The 17,086-nt window shown below is 29.1% G+C and overlaps 1 protein-coding gene across 1 annotated transcript; it reads right to left on the bottom strand.

Annotated features, from left to right (window-relative positions):
• Positions 1-2,116: 2,116 nt before the first annotated feature.
• On the bottom strand, positions 2,117-12,245 carry LOC105626967. Its single transcript, XM_012208257.1, has 5 exons — positions 12,054-12,245; positions 11,608-11,739; positions 11,395-11,484; positions 3,622-3,733; positions 2,117-2,205 (listed from the first exon to the last, which is right to left on the bottom strand). The coding sequence occupies exons 1-5, from the start codon at positions 12,243-12,245 to the stop codon at positions 2,117-2,119; spliced, it is 615 nt and encodes a 204-aa protein (XP_012063647.1).
• Between the last annotated feature and the right edge of the window lie 4,841 nt (positions 12,246-17,086).

Genomic DNA, 17,086 nt, shown 5'->3' with positions numbered 1-17,086 from the left:
CATCGGATCTAAGTAACTGCGAGATCCTGTTAAAGATGGATAACATCACGGCAATGTCGTACAATATATTAACTGTTGGTCAAGTATCTCCACGTGTCGACACGTTCACCCTTGATGGGAGTGAATTTTATTTTTACGCGTTCCCTCCTTTCATCTTACTTTTGCGAAAAATCATTGATAAGGCGAAAGGGGTGGTGATAGTTCCCTGATGGTTATCACAACTCTGGTTTCCATTCTTTAATCGTCTTGCATCTTCACATCCAATTATTTTGCACCCAGTGGATAATTTATTCTCCTTTTAGGGATCGTCACCCGGCAGCTGGATCGCTTTCCCTGGGGGCAGGGAAATTATCGGGCAAGCTTTTGAGACCAGAGGCGTCCCGCAGTCTGCCATTGGCACCATGTTAGCATCTCTCGTTACACCAGCTACAATTTGCCAATATTCTGGTTCTTTCGGCTCTTGATGAGATTTCTCTCACAGACGATATTGCTCACTGTCCAGAAATCAAGGATGTCCTCCATTTTCTGTCGGAATTAGCGGGAATAATAGGTTCTATGCTTCGCTTAATTTTACCAGATCTGCAATTTCACTAATTTCGTCAAACGCAATCAGGGACGACTCCCTTGTCAAACGTTTTTGAAGGTGTTAGTGTATTGAAGCCATCCGGTCCGCGTTACGATTACATTTGGGATCCCTCTCCAGTAATATCGAAACTCCTTTATCGAAAGCAACCCTTTTTCCCCACGAATTACTGTTACTAAAGGTGATAACTAAAAAATTAGTCTTATTGTTAGCACTAGCGTCGAGACAGCGTTGTCAAACTTTTGCGGCGATTCTCGCAAATCTCATTTACTGCAGAGAGGATTCTCATTTGCGTTCCGGATAAAGACCAGCTCTAGGCCGATCACAGCCTCTTCTGTCCTTCCCTTGATTCGGGGGACACAACAACTTATATATTGTTAATTTATTTTCTTATTATCTGTCATGAACACAAGACATTCGTTTCTCGGCCTGTGATTCTCTCTTTATAACGCTCAAACGTCTTCACATCGCAGTAGGATCTCAGACAATTAGTCGCTGGATAAAGAATGCTTTAGCGGATTGCGGAATTAGGAACACCTTCTCCGCACACAGCACGCGACATGCGTCAACGTCGCTCGCGAAAGGCGTATTAATAAATCTTATTAGGCGTGCAGCGGAGTGAATCCCATGTTTTCGCGGATTTGTATAATAGACTAGTAATAGACGAAGACACGTTTGCTAATGCGATCTTATCTTCGCCAAAATACTTTTTAATTTAATTTTCTTTCCATATCAGAAATGTATTCGGGTATTTATAAGTTGTCTCACTTACGCTTAATAAAAAACCTCCTTTTCTGTCTGGCTGTTGAGATGAATATCGATTTTCTCTTAAAATTGTTTTACTGTCGGGGACAAGGACGCTCTGAACATCTACACTTAATCTGCTTCATCTGGACGAGATCCATCGGCATAATTACTTGATAAGTTCATTTAATCAATAAATTATTTTGCTCAGTCAGAGTATTTAATTTTGCAATTTTAAACGACTTAGGAGTGATTATGGTTAGGTATTTGCTCCAAGAGGGCCTTAAGGGTTGCAGCATAAAAATCGAAAATACTAGTAATAACGCATAAATAACGCATAAATCCTATATTTGATTTTTCAAATCGATTGTTTTTAACGGATGGGGAGGCTGACTGACTGCCTATTCAGCCACTCACAAACAAATTTTTTGAAAAAAACGGAATGAGCGCAAAATTTTTTGTTTGCGAATATGAAGCGCATAAATAACGCATAAATATTGCATTATTTCATAATTTTTTCGTTAAGATTTAGTTAAGTGGAGGGGGGGGGGCAATTAGACGTCAATTCAGTGTTACAGGATATTCTATTTCTATAACGAAATCAGGCATCAAGAGAGGCACTAATAACAGAAAATTCGGGATTCAACAGTAATCCACAATTTTATAATTTTATTTGCTTCTGTTGTACAATAATATATTCAAAACTTTTTTTTCTAATTTTTTTTCTCTTCGCTTTGCTTTGATCTATATAATTTTAGAAACTCCAATTGTCTAATCAAAGCCAAACGTCTAACAATGTTCAGTTTTGCAATGAGTAGTTTCATAAATTCTAGGTGCTGTAATACGTCCATATCTCAGTTCCATCAATACTTTAAATTCTAATTGTAATTTTATTTCTTGGGATATTTTATTACACTGTTCAATAGCTTGTCTGCAAAAATTTAAAAAGTCTTCTGCATTTGTTCCTTGTGTCTCAGCAAAATGTATTAACATGATGCAATGATAACTGTTTATATATATCTACTATAGCAATCCAATGTCGAGATATTTGATATTATTTAACTGTAATTCTTGTATTTTATATAAAATTTTATATAAAACTTTTATATAAAACTTTATTTAAAAAGTTGTCGTTATTTTGAAAGTTATATTCTATTTGTAGTTTCTTAATTTCTTTTGTTATAATATATTAATGTTTTGTCCAACTTGAGGTAATGTTGGGTTCTTCCAATAGCATATAGTTGCTGTTAGTTCAGGTTCTTCACTTCGTCTATGAATCCATATTATGAAAGCAATAATGTTTACAGCTATCTAAAACGTATCTTTTAAATTACTTATATCCAAATATTATACATGTATTAAAAGATATTTAATTCAATAAGAATTATATGTGTTCCATAATATTATAATATATAAGTATTATATTATTAATATTATTGTATTAATTGTTTGAATTAATTTCAACAAATTAATTTTAACAAATGTAAATGTAATAAAAGATATAATTAAGATTTCAAATAAAATAGATATTTAATAAATATAATTTTGAAATTTATTTATAATTTTTTATGTTTTATAATATACCATATACGTATTTTATAATATACCATACGTACAATTATAGTTTGTTTTATTATATATGTATAGAGTGCTTTCCAGCAATGAATACAAGCGACACAACAGTGTACAATTCTGTGCTTTTCAACTATGATACAAATCAACACAACACTGTATGAAATTGTATTACAAAGTGTCGACACTTGCAAGTGTAGTGTTGCTGAAACGTTGCTTAGTTTTTTATTTCATCGCTAGAGTGAAATAAAAAAGAACTTGTATTATCTATGTCCGAATATATTCGAATATAATCTTGAAACTAATTAAAATCACTCATAGGAAGATTAATGAAGTGTCAAAATTTGATATTCGTGAAGTGATAAAATAACAACACAGTCAAACACAGCATTTCAGCTATATGATTGTGTTTCATAGCTGGAAATCATCTCGAATGTAACATTGAGTATCCTAATATCTAGCGTTTGGAAACGTTACCCAAACTGTCTCAATTGTTTAACTTATTATTCGCCTAATATTAAACGAAAATAACATGATACATCCGAGTAACACTCCAGAATATAGTACTAATTAGCAAATGAGCACAGTTAGAAGGCATGGAGTCCTACACTGTGTTATGCTGTATCGCTTATGTATATACGTTGCTGAAAAACACATATTATATACATATCAATACCAATTAAAAAAAAAACTTACAATAAAAATAATTTTTTATATATTACCAGTAGCAGCTGCACAGTCTTGACAAACACTTTCTTTAATTTCCTCAATTTCGTCATCTATTTTTACGGCTATAATATCTGTATATGGCTTATTTCGAATTTTATGTTCAGGATTATTTTTACTAATAATTTTAACCGAATTTTCTTTTTTTAATTCAACAAATTTTATGACATTGTATCCATATTCTTTATGCTTTGATCTATAATAAACGTAAGAAATGCTATTTAGTACAATTTTATTTGTTAACATCTACTTCACATTTTTTATTTTTTATTAAATAAAACAATAAATTTATTTTATTATATATCATAATATTATAACATGTATATTTCTCACGCACGCACACATATGCACGCATATACATATACATAAAATATAAATCATACATGATCATATATTTAATGACATAATTTATCAAAGAAATTTATAAATTTATTCATTAATATTTTTACACTAGATATTATAATGTTAATATAAATATCATTCATAATATAATAAAACATATTCATATTTCAAAGAATTTGATTTTTAGAAGATGTTTACCTTTCAGCTTTGACACTTTCTTATTTCCTCTTATTTCCGCGGCGTTGAAACACTTTGTATGAAAAAATTAGTTAACATGATACTTTTACTTTCGATAAATTGTCTGATTGCTTATGTATCCCTTATTCATTATGTAACATGTACAATATATAACGATATTTCCAGAAAACAATCTAGTTCAACATGGAAATGATACTACTTCACATATTGTAACGTCATATTAGTCCTTAAGGTATTTCTCCGAGAAATTGAGTTCCTACAAATTTTTTTGAAATTTGGATATTATGTTTAAAATAATTTTATCTATATGTGATTAAAATTTCAAAGATCTTAGTGATGCCAAAATGGAGATATTTACTTTCAAAGTTTCAGCTTTTAACATAAATTCCTATATCAAGCTTTGCCAAAATAATGTTTTAATATTTTGCGACGAAAATCTTCTACAAATTTTTTTTTAAATAAATATGTAATGTAGAAATATTATAGGAACTTTATAAAAAAAAAATTGAAAGACCTAGTGGTGCCGTTTCTGAATTAGAGTAGTTCAAATTTGATGGAATTCTTCTCGCACGCCGAACGGTGAGACAGGGACATGCTCCTGCCACATTTCAATTTAGTGTAGATCAATAGTGTAGATCAATTTAGTGTATCTTTAGTGTAGACTAGTGTTCGTGCACACAGATAGGACATTTATGCGTGTGTATTTATATGTTCGCCTCAAAAGTTTTTCCTTCAGAAAGCATGCGCGGAGAGACATATTTGTAGGTTGTATGCGATTAATTTTTTAGCATGATTGTAACCGGAGAAATACTTCAACCAATCATATTGTATTTACAGTCACGTAATATTTTTAAAATTTTTAATAATTTTTTAATAATTATTATTCAATATTAACAATATTTATATTACTCTCAATAATATATACATATAATATTCTTATTACCTAAATTTGCGAAAAAAATTTTTTAAAGAATTTTTTTTTAATGACCCTATTATTATAAGAAAACAAATTAGAAATAACAAAATAATCATTAATATAAAAAGATTTATTATAATAAAATAAAATAAATTGTTTAGTATAAATTACTCTTTTAGTATATATATTTTCTATATTGTTCATCATGAATATTTAATGTGTGACCAATTACATTTAACTGTACATTTAAGGCTCCTGAACACAAGGTTGATAAAAAATCCTTTTTTATTTTGTATTTTTTTTTTAAAACAAAACATTCAGTTTTTTTTGTTTAAAACATGTGTTTAATGTTTTTAATTATATATATATGTTTTAAACAACTTTAGAAAAAAATCATGTTTAAAACAAAAAATCTTTTAAACATATATTTATTATATTTTATTATAATGCATTTTTTGAAATGTTTTTGAGGTACATTTTAACATTTATAATTACATCTACTTTTTCATTTTTTTTAAACTTGAGCGTATTATCACATGAACATACATATATTTGAATTGATATTGTATTGTTTGCTATTTAACATTTTATTTGACTGTATATATTTTAAATTACGCAAATTTAAACAATAACACAGCATTTTGCTAATGTAGTCCTTTATGCGTATTGATTACTCACGGCTTCTTTTTCGAGATTTTTTTTTTTTAAATAATTATTCCTTGAACTAATTATAGTTCTAATATTAATCTATAATTTACGTTATTACAGATTTTTATACTACAGATTGTCGAGCTGCCTATATACAGAATGTTTGGAAAATAATACTGCATTTTCTTATTTTTACCAACATAAGAAAATACAATATTAAAAAATTCTGAAAAAATTCTAAAAAAATTCTTAGAGTTCTATGAGAAGAAAATTAATAATTTTTGTCTCTTGCAGTTTTTTTGTAAAGTTGATATTCGAATAAAAATTATTGAAGACTAATTTTCGACAATTTTTAGCAATTAATATTTTGTTAATTATTGCGAAAATTGCAAAATGATAGAGGATTTTTCTTCTCAATTTAATCCATTCTGCCTCTATATGAAAGATTCACATTATTTTTCAAATATTCTGTATACATAAAATTATATGTATACATAAGTTCTGCAATACAATTATATGTATGCATATATTTTGCAATACATTCTACTTTTTTGTTAATTTTATAATCAAACTACTGTTTTCTAAACAAAATTACTTTTTAAGACTATTTTTATGGAAGGCTATATTACCATGTTTCTCTTCGATTCGTCACATTTTTATTAATAATAGTGTCCTAAGTAATAAATATTTCGTAATTTTGAGTCCAGAATCGATTCAACAAAATTTTAATGAATGTAATTTTCAAGTTAAATATTCATTATTAACCAAGTAAACCAAGTTATCATGTAAATGTAATTGAAATATCACCTACTCCTCTACTAAATAGTATTAAAATTTTTTAAACACATTTTTTAAACATAACGTTTTAAAGATTTGTTTTAAATTGTTTTAAACATTTAAAAAAAAAGTTTTAAACAAAACAACCCTGCTCCTGAGTAGTCGCGGCGATTATGTTGGATTCAGAAATGAAAAATGACATTAATTTATGTTGCATGCCTTTGAAGTAAAAATTTAGATAAATCTAATTGACGAAATCGCTTTAAAACATTTGTAAAAATCGACGAAAACTGTCCTTTTCTTCCTTGACAGTCAGTATCAGTAAATGATCATAAAAAGCACATAAAGCCTATATTCGCAATAACACTCGGTCTGACAACTGTTGAAATGAGTAAAATATACGCTTTTATAAATAAAATTCCAAGATAACTTTAGTTTTCATCGATAATTACGATTTTGATAAGTACGAGACAAGTGAGACATTTTCACAATTAAGCAAATAATAACGAAATGGCATGCAACATAAATTTCGTCGCTCATACGTCACTTTTCCACGTTTACAAGTTTAGCCATTTATCGTAGTGCGGCGCTATAACATACATGCAAGCACGAGCCTATGTATGGATGCTATTTCATTTGTGTTTTTGTCGTACAACAAATTTGTTGAATATGTTGACTGTCGAAAAATCTAGAAGTGGGGAACATCCGTCGAAGAATATCCGTCGTAGGATTTTGTCAAAAAGAAGTAGAGCAGGACTCAACATTTTATACACAATCGTCTTGATCACTACTAAATATACAAGTATATATGTACATAACATTACCGATGTAAACTTGGCGCTCAACTTTATCAAAAATAAAAATTAATACCGCAGGCCGTTTATACTTCGTTTGTACTTGTTTGTACCGATCATTATTTCGTTCGTATCTCAAACAGTTAAACAAAAAGTGAAAAATAAAAAATGGCCAGCGCGCAACTTTAAGATTTTTTAATTTCATTTATGCCATTCGAAAGAGAATCGTTTGTACCCGTTTGTATCTCTCCTACTTTCGTTTGTACCTCAAAAGATTCGGAGATACAGCGCGTTTCAGTTTTTGCGCAACCTCTATATAGCAAACTTAGCCAATTTTAAAGATATTGAAATGGGACCAACGACATTCGAAAGAGAATCGTTTGTACTCATTTGTACTTCTCTTACTTTCGTTTGTATCTCAAAAGGTTCGGAGATAATTTTCATATCTTGGTCCCATTTCGATATTTTGAAAATTGGCTAAGTTTGTTTTACAGGGGTCGTGCAAAAACTGAAACGCACTGAATCTCCGAACTTTCGAGGTATTATACAAACGAAAGTAGGAGAGAAACGGGTACAAACGATTCTCTTTCGAATGCCATTGGTCCCATTTCGATATCTTTGACCGACTTACCCTCTTGACGCATTTATGAAATTTTGAAATCGCTGTATCTCCGAATCCTTTGAGGTACAAACGAAAGTAAGAGAAGTACAAACGGGTACAAACGGGTACAAACGGGTACAAACGATTCTCTTTCGAATGACATAAATGAAATTAAAAAATCTTAAAATTGCGCGCTGGCCATTTTTTATTTCTCACTTTTTGTTTAACTGTTTGAGATATAAACGAAATAATGATCGGTACAAACAAGTACAAACGAAATACAAACGGCCTGCAGTATTAATTTTTATTTTTGATAAAGTTGAGCGCTAGGTTCACATCGGTCATAACATTTCGAAACGTGCATTGTCGTGCAATCGATAATTATTATTATCGAAAATAATAATTATTTATTATATAGAGTCATGTTGTTAATAAATTATGTACAATCCTCGCGTAATTGCAGAGCTAAGGTGAATGATTTTAGTAGAATATTTATAATTTCATTAATTACAATATCTAATAGAGTTCATTTTTATAATTTTCATTTCATTTGAAATATATAAATCCTCCTATTGTACTATTGTGGTGGCTCGATTGAAATAATTCACTTGAAACTGTTCATAATGGAAATGAAAAATGTATGATTTGTCGATGTTTTTTTCATTCTTCTTTAAATAAGATATGCACTTATCTCCCTGAAATGAATCCTTAATTTGGAGATTCCAAAAAAATTTAAAAGAATGATGCAAAGGTACGGAGAGACTGAGGAAAGATCTCTGTCGTCAGACTTTGTCAAATAGTACACATGCATATTACATGCATTTGACAAAATTTTGTCGTACGACTAATTGCATGCGCACTAACAGCCAATCAGTATGTTCGACAAAATTGTCGTACAACTTAAAATGCACAAATGAAATAGCACTCTATGTGTGCTCGCCTGCGACGAGAGCGAATGAGACAGTAAGCTCTTTCTCACACTTGTTTCAAGCGACTGAAAATGCTTTCTCGGTAATCTCAGCCGCTCGGTAGCCCTAGGCATCAAAAAGAAGCGCGGAACATTCTAAATAACATATAAGTTGTAATAAATTGTAATAACAGCATAGTATATGCAGTAACTTGATTTTATGTTGGCGAAATGGAGTGCGCATTCGAGAAATAAGTTGCCTCCTCTCCCCTTTATTTCTTTCCCTCTTTTTCTCTTCCCCTCCCTCCCCCCTCTCTCTCTATTTAAATAAACATTTCAATGTTCCACTTAAACATTTGTCTTCTAGCATACATGGTTTAGAATAGAAATTTAGAGGCAAGTATTATGTGTATCATCCATTTGATGAAATATTGTGAGAAATAGTGTGAGAAATCTCAAGAGATAGGTCTAATTTTTTGTGAAAAAGTGATAAAGTGAAAAAGCGAACAAAAGTAACATAGAAAATCGAGCAAGAAACATTCCTTTTTATTATTGTATTTTAAACTTATTTTTTGGACATATCATATATGTATATAAATTTCTTTTACATCAGCTTTCTCATATTTTCATAGATATATAATTATATAATATTTCTTTATACAAAAATATACATTTTAAAATAATTTAATATTTTTCCTCATTTTCCTATTTTTTTTATTTTTCAATACATTTATAATTTATTTTTATTAATTTTCATAAAATTTAAATTATTTCATTGCAATATTAGATTTATTTGCGTTGCATGCTCTAATATGCTCCAATATGTTCCTACAATAGCACTTACTCACTTTAATGAATTTGTTGGATTGCAATGCGAATAAATTTAATGAGTATTGCGAGGAATTTTGACAGAGTGAAGAAAGGATCAAAAGAGAAAGAAGTTTAGGTAGTTACCAAGATAACACTAGATTACTTATTTAATAACTTACTTATTTCGTATGTGCATTCCATTTTGGCCAACGCTAACATCAAAGATGTTGACCCCTGTTAAACTAACCCCTGTCCCCCCCCCCCATCAGTAATAAATGAATTCTAACTCGTATTAATATTAGGTGCTAATTAGGGCCCATAAAAGAAATTGCCTTAAAAAATTAAATGCTCAGACAAATTTAGTGTTAAAATGTTTGTTTTTTAATATTATTTAAGGATATCTAGTCGCTAAATTAGATGCTCGTTTGGCAGAAATTCGACCTCAAATTCAATAGATCGCACGATCGACTTTTAAGAGAGGTTATCCCAAAAAATTAAGTGCTCAGACAAATTTTTTATTAAAATATTTCTTTTTATCTTTTTGAAGGACAGTTTGAGATGTCCCATCTTTTTGTTCTTAATTTTTTCTATATTTTTGTTTTATTTTGTAGTTTGTATGCGCATATGAGATCTTTTAGACTTTTAGGGATCTAAGTTATGTAACTTTTAAAAATTACGTTAATTTATTTATTTTTTCTGTAACATATTGCAATATAATGCCCAATATCTTCCTCAGAATGTCTTGTTCGTGTTATATAATGCCCAATAATATAATGCCCAATATCTTCCTCAGAATGTCTTGTAGGTGATTTATAATTAATTATTCCTACCAAACTGGCTCTTCTTTCAAAAAAAAGAAAAACAATCTTTCGGGATATTTTCCAATTTAGCACTTATTGGTTCTTCGTATTTGAATATATCTCAAATATAAAGAAATATCCTAAAAATAAAACAAAATAAAACTCATAAATTTAATTTTCATTTATTATATTATATAGAAGTAATGAAATTGTTATTAATAGAAGTAATAGATTAATACATATTAAATCAATACTTATGTATAGAAGTAATTTCTAAATCATCGCAGTTTGTTTTACAAGCAACATGGTTGTAAAATAATGTCTTTCTCTAATTGTACAAAATCTTTCTGAATTAATGTATCAATTTCAATATTAACTATTCAATATTAACTAATTTAATATTAACTGTATACCTATCTTATATCTTTCCCTAATTGTACAAAATCTTTCTGAACTAATGTATCAATTTCAATATTATTGTAACTATTCAATATTAACTAATTCAATATTAACTATATACTTAGTACTTTCAATCTTTCCACACAAAGTTTAGAACATCTGGATACTTCTCGAAAGGTTGGATATTCTGCAAATAATTTGTTAATAAAAAACCAACTTGACAATCTATTAAAATACAATTGTTTGGAAAAGTATTGCCTGAAAAAATGTTGCCTGTGAAAATTAGAATTTCGACACGTAATCTATAAGATAATTTACGTACACCATAAGATACTCATAAGATACACCATATTAATTTAAAAAAGATGTTATTACATTCATTATTAATCAAATCTTTGATTTTATCTTTATCCAGATACGCAACAATAAAGAGTTACAAAATACTATCAAAAGCACATGTATTTGTAAAAGAATATTTTATTTTCCCAAATGTAACTGCTCTAATACAATACTTAAATTTCCACCATTTTTAATAATAGATATTTTACGTATTCTTATCTAATAAAAATTCATTTACTCTTTCCTTGTAAATATCTGTCTTGAGATTCTGTTGACTATGCCAATCTTCTACTTCTCTTGATGCAATTATATTTTGATTGTCTATTCTCTGGAAATTTTTACATATTTTTTCTGCCCATATCCTTTTTCTCCAATTGGGGCAGAACATGCATTAAGTGCATATACATTTTTCCAGTATATATATATATATAGCAGTATATATATAGCAAACATATGCACCGTTTGATTGGTCTCCATTCCTACATGCTGGACATTCATCTTCCACATTTTTATTAACGTTATCCATTGTAGAAATTTCTGTATCATTCAGTTCCGTTACATCTTCTATATTTTTCTCCTTATCCTGCAAATTAACATTGATTAATTTTATACGTTATTTATAAATGACATATGTTTTGTAATGAATTCATTTGTTCTCATTGGTGTTTGTTCCGTTTTCAAAAAAATATTCTTAATAATATTGAAATCACTCTCTATAAAGCACTACTGGCTGGAACTTTTTCGTATCCAAATTTGTCTCTGCATACGCACGACCACATAAGTAATTTTATATCTTTTAAAAGACGATCATGCAAATGTTGGCATGTAATGTGCATTTTCAAGATCTCCTTCATTATCAAATATTTTTTGTTATATTTCGTTATCAATATCTTTTGCCCACATTCTTTCGCATTGTCTGCATAATCTTTTGCATTGATTCCACTTATTATTGTCGCTATCTTCATCATCATCATAAACATTATCGGATTGTTTTAAATAATCGATGAGTATTTTTTCGTTTGATGTTAATAAGTTCTTTATCTTTATCTTATAGATTTCGCATATTGTCTTTTTATCATTTGTTGTCATGCCTTCTGTTTCACTTTTTGCTATAATTAATATCCCTTTTAATATTTCTTCTGCTCTATTAATGCTAGAACTTAAAATTAATTGTCCTAATAATGATAAATAAAATGCTTTTACGCGTGATCGCGCATCTTTCAAGAAATTTGAATTTTATATTTTAATAAAATGTACCACATCTATGCGTATACTAGTATAACATACAGGCAAAATGTTTCCTTTACATGCATTGGAATATTCTTCAAGAGTTAAATATCCTGTGAAACTTCGTATAGCTGCTATCAATAATGCATGACTGGCATCACATACCACTTCACGGACGAGGTGCACCAGATCGAATCCATTCCATCAACTAAAACTGGGTTGCATTTGTGATGATGACTTTCTGAAAGCATTTGACATACTGGAAAGAGACCGCCTGTCTTAGAATTAGCAACACAATTATATAAAAATATTGATTTTGTCTTAGTTTTATCAGGCTTTTTAATTTTTTTTACAAGACTTCTCGTTGCATTCAATATACAAGATGTTTGATCCAATATATATGTTCGATATATGTGTAATTGATGATTAGACCAATATGTGTATAAAATGTGTATAAAAAGGATTAATTCTAATACTATGAATTATATGTCTTGATGATTCTAATTACATTAAATATAGCGCTTTTAATGGATTCTTGTCCATATAATTTTTCTGATTAATTTCATATTTTGACCACTCTTAAAACATTAGTATTAAATGTGGCAATTCTTTGTTTGTTCCTGTATTAGTTTTTCTTCCATTTTTATCCTCCACTCAGATGCACTTGTTCCTCGTAAATGTTCAACGACTGTTTTTCTTACAGGCTTTCTTAAGTACCATTTTCCGCAACGTCCTTGACCTTCAGTATACGCGCATTTTAATTTGGTAATAAGTTCTTCAGAATTATTAATCAAATATTTAATGGTGGATTCACATTTACAGATACCACATGCATATCCGCATACATGAATTCTTATAAAATAATTTATGACGTTTAAAATTAAATGCACAAGATATTTTAGTGGCTTGCCGTATTTTTTCATTGAAAACATGTTGCCATAATCCAGGTTACTGCACAGCATATTGTTGATATAAGTTGATTTTTCTCTATTCTTCGATATTTTTTATAAATAATGATGTACAATCTTCTTTAGGTCTTACAATAAAAGTTGATACGCCTTCTACATTATTTAAACGTACACTTGAGTCACTTAATGTTGTATCAATAGATATTGATATAAATTTTGACTTATCTGACTCTTGCTGTCTATACTTTCATAAATAATATCTGAATTTTCATAACCTCGTATCTTCATAAGTTCATTTTCATGATGTACAGAATCTTGAAAACGATCGAACAATTTATCTTTTATTTTAGATTTATTGTACGTTACATATGCAATAAGAGTTATAATATTATTTAATTCTGTTCCAATTCTAATCCATATAAGATCACTTTTGAAAATTATTCGACTATCTTCCTTAGTAATTTCATTCTTATACTTCAATAAAATTTTTGTTATAATATTTTTATCGAGCCTACTTGTCTTCCTACTCGTGGCATCTTTAAATACTAAGCAATAGATTCGAAACTATGTAAAACAATACACTAAAAAAATCAGAAAATATCGTAGAATATACCATAATAACAAAAGATAAACATAAATATTCTAACCGTCTTCACAGTGACTGACGATCGAGAAGATCAGAATGTATTGCGTAAATAAGATGTGCAGATATCGGCAATAATAATAGAGGTACAAGATAGGCGATACACTTCAATCATCGCGACAATATAAATAATAAAAGCTCTATATAACAAACTGACTAATCACAGTCGATTAGGAAAAGAATAATCGACTGTGATTTAATTAATTAATTTCTTATGACTTAAAATTTAAAGCTTATATAAGCAATAGTAGCGTGGATACACAGTGCAGATAAAAATGTACTCATATATCTGAGTGACTAAGTAGGTGGGCATGTTTAGTAATACAAAATGTATCTATGGTAGTACAGCGCACGAATGTGCAATACGAACACAGTCCTAATTCGATGACTTGGTATTTTTAAATAATATTCAAAAAATTTGAGGGATACATTATTTTCTAAACAAATTATTAAAATCGTAAGTCATAATAGTTATCTATGGGTTTTCGAAGTCGCTGATTACAATTCTGTCAGAATTAAAATTCAAAATGGCGGATCCAACATGATGATTATTTTAGGCTAAATTAATGATTTTTTGTTCAATTTGCACAAAACTGGATATACGAAGATTTCTGGGATCGCTGATTACGATTCCGACGTCGGAATTACAAAATCAAAAAAAGAGGATCCAATATGGCGACAATTTCGGTCTACATTAAAAGTTTTTCATTAAAATTGCATAAAAATAATTATACAGAACTTTTTTGGAATCATATAAATCATAAGGTAGAGAATATATGCGCCATGAAATATATATACGCCATAAGCTCTCAGAACTGCAAATACATAATACATAATAATATATGTAAACAATTATACATATAATAAGTAATAAATAATAAATAGACTTATAAAAAATCAATTTTCCAAAACAAAAAATTTTTTTCGGATAATTAGCAAGAAAAAAATTCTGACAAAATAAATGTATTATAGTAATAGATATGGAGTACACGCATTAAAATTTTCAGAGCTCTAACACATCACAATTTAAAAATAGCCGAATTTATTCTGGAAAAAAAAAGAGATTTTCTACACTAATTGTTTATAACAAAATTGCAAATAAATAAATTAATATAATTTTTCATGAAAGTTACATAACTTAGATCCCTAAGAGTCTAAAAGGTACTCATATACAAACTGCATACAAACTGCAAAATAAAACAGAAATATAGAAAAAACTAAAAATAAAAGGAACGGACATCTTACTGTCCCTCAAAAAGATAAAAAGAAATATTTTAATAAAAAATTTGTCTGAGCACCTAATTTTTTAGGATAACCTCTCTTGAGAGTCGATCGTGCGGCCTATTGAATTTGAGTTCGAATTTCTGTTAAAACGAGTACCTAATTCGGTGACTAGACATCCTTAAATAATATTATATAAAAAACAAACACTTTAACATCAAATTTGTTTGAGCATCTAATTTTTTAAGGCAACTTCTCTTGTGGACCGACTGTTCGACGCCTAATTTCTGTATATAATTCTATATATAATACATATTTTCGAATTAGTTTATTCAATTCTTGGAGCACCTAATTAGCATCTAATTCTGTATTTGTTTTATTTGTTTACGCAATAATTATTTATTTTTTTTATTGGGAGGGCTAATTTAATATTAAGCTAGTCCCCCCCTCCCTCGCAATATTTTTTTTTCTGCCAAACGGTTTGAGCACCTAATTTCGGACTTCAGCATCTACTTAATTAGCACCTACTTAATATTGATACGTGTTAAAATTCATTTATCGCTGGTAGGGGGGCTAGCTTAATAGGAGTAAAATGCCGATAGAGAGTTGCGCTACTGTATACTGTGATAATAGTCCCTCTAATTAGAATAGTATAAATCATGTTAAAATGCAACAGTTTACGAGATATTTAATCGTTTACGATTTTTCATGCACGTTACGCACTTCATAAATATATAATTCGAATAATAAGAATAGTTTAGTAGAAGTAGAATTTTAACTGGAAAAAAAATATAAATCAGCATTTCTCTTTACGAAAATTTCAAAAGGCCGTCAGGAAAGAAATGCGTTGAAATGTTTGAGACTCGATTTGTGAAGAAAAAAAAAATTGAATAGTTGCAAAAAGCATGTTTTTCGCTTATAAAACGAGAGATATTGATGGAAAGAAGTTCAGTATGAAAAATATAATATTCGATATCTGCAAAATGAGACGTGGACCATTAAAATCAGTTTATTAGTTAAATAGAAAAAAAAATAAAATACCGAAAAAAACTTTTTATTCACTCGCTCTTTGTTCATTGAGATTTAAACGCAAAGCTTTGAAATTCTCGTAAAATGTAGCCCTGAACGAGCCTGAAATATTCGTGCAAAAAGCCATTTGTTCACTAAAACCAGTTTGCGGAACAATTTAATTTTTTTTTTAAAACAGTTCGCACAGCAATTCATAAAGGTGATTTTTCTTCAAGAATTGCACTATCACGCACACTTAATAATAAAATCATTTTTTATAGTTAAACTATTATAAACTATTATAAACTATTATAAAACGACTTTGAAAGTGGATATCGTTTTTCGTATAAAAAAATGAAATAATTCCATTAATATGCATCATATCAAATAGCCGTGTGAACCATTAGATAGCTGACATTTTTCTATGAATTTAAAAAAAAGATTACCCTCCGAATATTAGGAGCGAGATAACAATTTTTTTACAAAAAATCACTGTGGCTCTAATTTTTAAGATTGAAAGTTCCGTCTGATACCAATTTGTTAAGGAAGAATTGAATTTAAAATTGATAAAAAATTCTCGAATTTTTTGCTACCGAAAAAATTTGTTTAAAATTGGCAAATTTAGGAACGCGAGCGAGGCGGGCGGAGTGGGGGAACTCATGATCGAGTGAGGAAGATCGGCCCGCTCGGGAGCTTTTCTTCATTTTTTTTTCAGTTTATTCCTAAAAAATCACGTTTAAGTATGGAACATCTGATTAATAAATTTAAGTCACATTAGCTATGTTTCTTTCGTTAAAATGCTGTAAAAAGTATCCCATTGAATAATTAAATGTACAGAATTATCAATAGTTGTTTTTGTGAATTTAATTGCAAATTTCATTTTTAAACGTGATTTTTTAATGATAAACAGAAAAAATAAAAAT

Source organism: Atta cephalotes (assembly GCF_000143395.1).
Source record: "Atta cephalotes unplaced genomic scaffold scaffold00007, whole genome shotgun sequence".
NCBI lineage: Eukaryota > Metazoa > Arthropoda > Insecta > Hymenoptera > Formicidae > Atta > Atta cephalotes.
This window is presented reverse-complemented; position numbering and strand designations above follow the sequence as displayed.